Source organism: Miscanthus floridulus, chromosome 7 (assembly GCF_019320115.1).
Source record: "Miscanthus floridulus cultivar M001 chromosome 7, ASM1932011v1, whole genome shotgun sequence".
Lineage (NCBI taxonomy): Eukaryota > Viridiplantae > Streptophyta > Magnoliopsida > Poales > Poaceae > Miscanthus > Miscanthus floridulus.
Window position 1 is genome coordinate 63,368,291 of NC_089586.1, and position 2,852 is coordinate 63,371,142.

At 48.8% G+C, this 2,852-nt stretch overlaps 1 protein-coding gene across 1 annotated transcript; it reads left to right on the top strand.

Annotated features, from left to right (window-relative positions):
* Nucleotides 1–1,290: 1,290 nt before the first annotated feature.
* Nucleotides 1,291–2,519, top strand: LOC136463320 (fasciclin-like arabinogalactan protein 14). Its single transcript, XM_066462325.1, has one exon. It carries the CDS (start codon nt 1,352–1,354, stop codon nt 2,246–2,248), a length of 897 nt encoding a protein of 298 aa, XP_066318422.1. The 5' UTR covers nt 1,291–1,351; the 3' UTR covers nt 2,249–2,519.
* The last annotated feature ends 333 nt before the right edge of the window (nt 2,520–2,852 follow it).

Genomic DNA, 2,852 nt, shown 5'->3' on the forward strand with positions numbered 1-2,852 from the left:
TGTTGGATTCAGGTTTACTAGAGAAAATTGATCGAATCATGTTACGAATTTGGAGTCTTTGTTCTAGTAGAGATCACTAGGAGTCCTTTAAAAGAGAATGATAAGGCGATCCTTGAGAGTTTGAGGGACTGTGCAATGTCATCAAGGAGGTTGTAGTAAAAGGTTTAGCTGGAACTTTGGGTCGTGACAATATTATAGATCTTTGAACTCTTAATCTTTTTAAGAAAAGAATGATTTCCACCGCCACGACATTATTATAGTTTTAATTAGGAATAAAATTTATCTTATTATAAATGGTTCAGCTTTTGGTCCAACCAATCCAATTGCAAATTGAAATGTTGACCGGCCAAATTGTTATCGGTCCGATCTACATAAATTTGTCTTTAAACTATACATATGTACTGGTGCAATTCCTGATGAGAGTTACCATATGGAGAAATGAAAGATGTCTCCCGTCGTAATCATCAGTGGAGAAACCCTTTCATTACAAAGAATGTCATATAACTCGATATTTAACTATCAGCACATAAATAGTATGAAAATATATCTGTGCTTTGTAACGGAAGAAAAAAATCTATCAAGATTATATTTTAAATTTGATACAAACTTAATATGGCATTGTCATATTATTGCCAACATTACCTTATATTATGGTGTTATGATCATCGTCAGAAAATAAACTGTAGCTTTTAAATTTTATAGAAATGGTAAAACATAAATTGATACATATCATTCACGTTGTTTTTATAAACGTTTGAATCCTGTTGCAATGCAGTGACATATTTGCTAGTCTTCTATAAATTGGTACAGGAAGATGCCAGAACAGGTGGCGTTTGGATTCTAAAAATCTTGGGAAAAAAAATCTAGTGTGTTTATTGGATTTGTGTCTATATGTTAAAAGCCAATATAATCGCATATTTGAATACCATTCGAATATTCTGAGATTTGTTTTTATCCAGATTTATAAAATCTCCTGAGAATCAAACGGAGCGAAGTCGAGCAAAGGGAGCAAATGTTTTTTCTTGGAACTGGCAGGCAGAGATGTTAAGTCCAATAGCTCTAAGTGACATTACTCTGCGAAAATTTCTGACCATTCAAGCATCCCTACCGTTGAGGCGTTGAGCAGCTTTGAAGCTTGTCACCCAGCCATGCAGATGCGACACCCCTGGTTTAGCGTCGTCGCCACTCTCCGGCGTGCATGCACGTCCAAGTTTAGGACACCTGCCAAACACATCTATATTACTCTCTCCATCTCTCTCTCTCTCTCTCTCTCTCTCTCTCTCTCTCTCTCTCTCTCTCTCTCTCTCTCTCTCTCTCTCCACAAACTCCGGTGAATCATCAGGCAGCAGCCATGGCTTCACGTTCGCCCACCATTGCCGTTGTCCTCATCCTTGCCTACCTCTCGTCGCCGGCGACTGCCTTCAACGTCACCAGGCTACTCGGAGAGTTCTCCGATTTCACTACGTTTAACAACCTCCTGTCGCAGACGAAGCTTGCGGAGGATATCAATCGCCGGCAGACCATCACCGTGCTCGCCGTGGACAACAGCGCCGCGGGTGGTATCTCCTCCCTCCCTTCCGACGTCCAGCGGAAGGTGCTCTCCATGCACGTCGTCCTCGACTACTACGACACCGCTAAGCTCGGGGCCATCAAGAACCACTCCGCCCTGCTGACCACTATGTTCCAGTCCTCCGGCCAGGCCACCGACCGCATGGGCTTCCTCAACTTCACCAAGCGCTCCGACGGTGTCATGGTGTTCGGCTCCGCCCAGCCTGGAGCGCAGATGACCTCCCATATGGTGAAGTCCGTCGCTTCCCGCCCATACAACATCTCAGTGCTGCAGGTCAGCGCCCCCATCGTGCCGCCCGGCGTCGGCGGCTCCGCGGACAGCGGAAAGGCCACGGCGCCCGCGCCCGCGCCCGCAACCAAGGGAAAGAAGGGAGCTCCTCCGCCCAAAGATGAGGAGGCCCCTGCTCCGGCACCGTCCGACGACGCCAGCACAGACGCGGCTGCCGATGCCCCTGGGCTGGCGGCGGACGGCCCAACGGCTGATGGCCCTGTGGCGGACGGCCCAACGGCTGATGGCCCTGCGGCAGATGGCCCCACGGCGGACGGCCCGGCAGCTGACGCGCCGGCGCATAAGAAGAGTAGCGACGAGGCGGCTGACGCGCCCGAGGGATCAGCCGCCGGCAGGGTAGTGGCCGCTGCGGGTCTGGGAATCGTGGCGCTTCTGATGACGATCATTTGACTCTGACTGCTAATGCTGGAAATTTGAATGAAGCTTTCGTGATTCGGGATTGACAGTAAGCTGCCCTCCTCCCTGTCACGATGCAAGGGCTAGCTTGTCCACCGACCCACAAACAGACTTGAATTTTTTGTGGATTCCATGCATTGGACATATCGTGCTACTGGAGGCTGGAGCACGTAGTTTCTATTTCTATTCTTTCTATTTTCGTGTTCACGTGATGGAGCTTACTGATGATGTTTTGTGTAGTATATATATAAAAATCGTGTGTACGAAGATAGTGTTAATCGGTTCAAGTTAGAAAAAGTTATAGAAGAAAGGCTTCGATCTTGTTACGATCGTTGTATAGAGCGGGCTATATAATACCGGAAATGCTCTATGCAACACGTCTGTCCTGACCGGACGCTCCTTCTTCATGGGTCTGCATCCCAGCCTCCAATAAACCTTCCGACTCCATCCCTCCCTGCTCTGCCGACCGCCTCGCTCCTCTTGCCATGTGCCGCTCCTGCTGCTGCTCCTGTTCCGCGTGCCGCTCCTGCCGCCTGCTGCTGCTCCGCCGCCCAACTTGCTGCTCCTCCTGTTTCGCGTGCCGCTCCTGCCGCTGCTC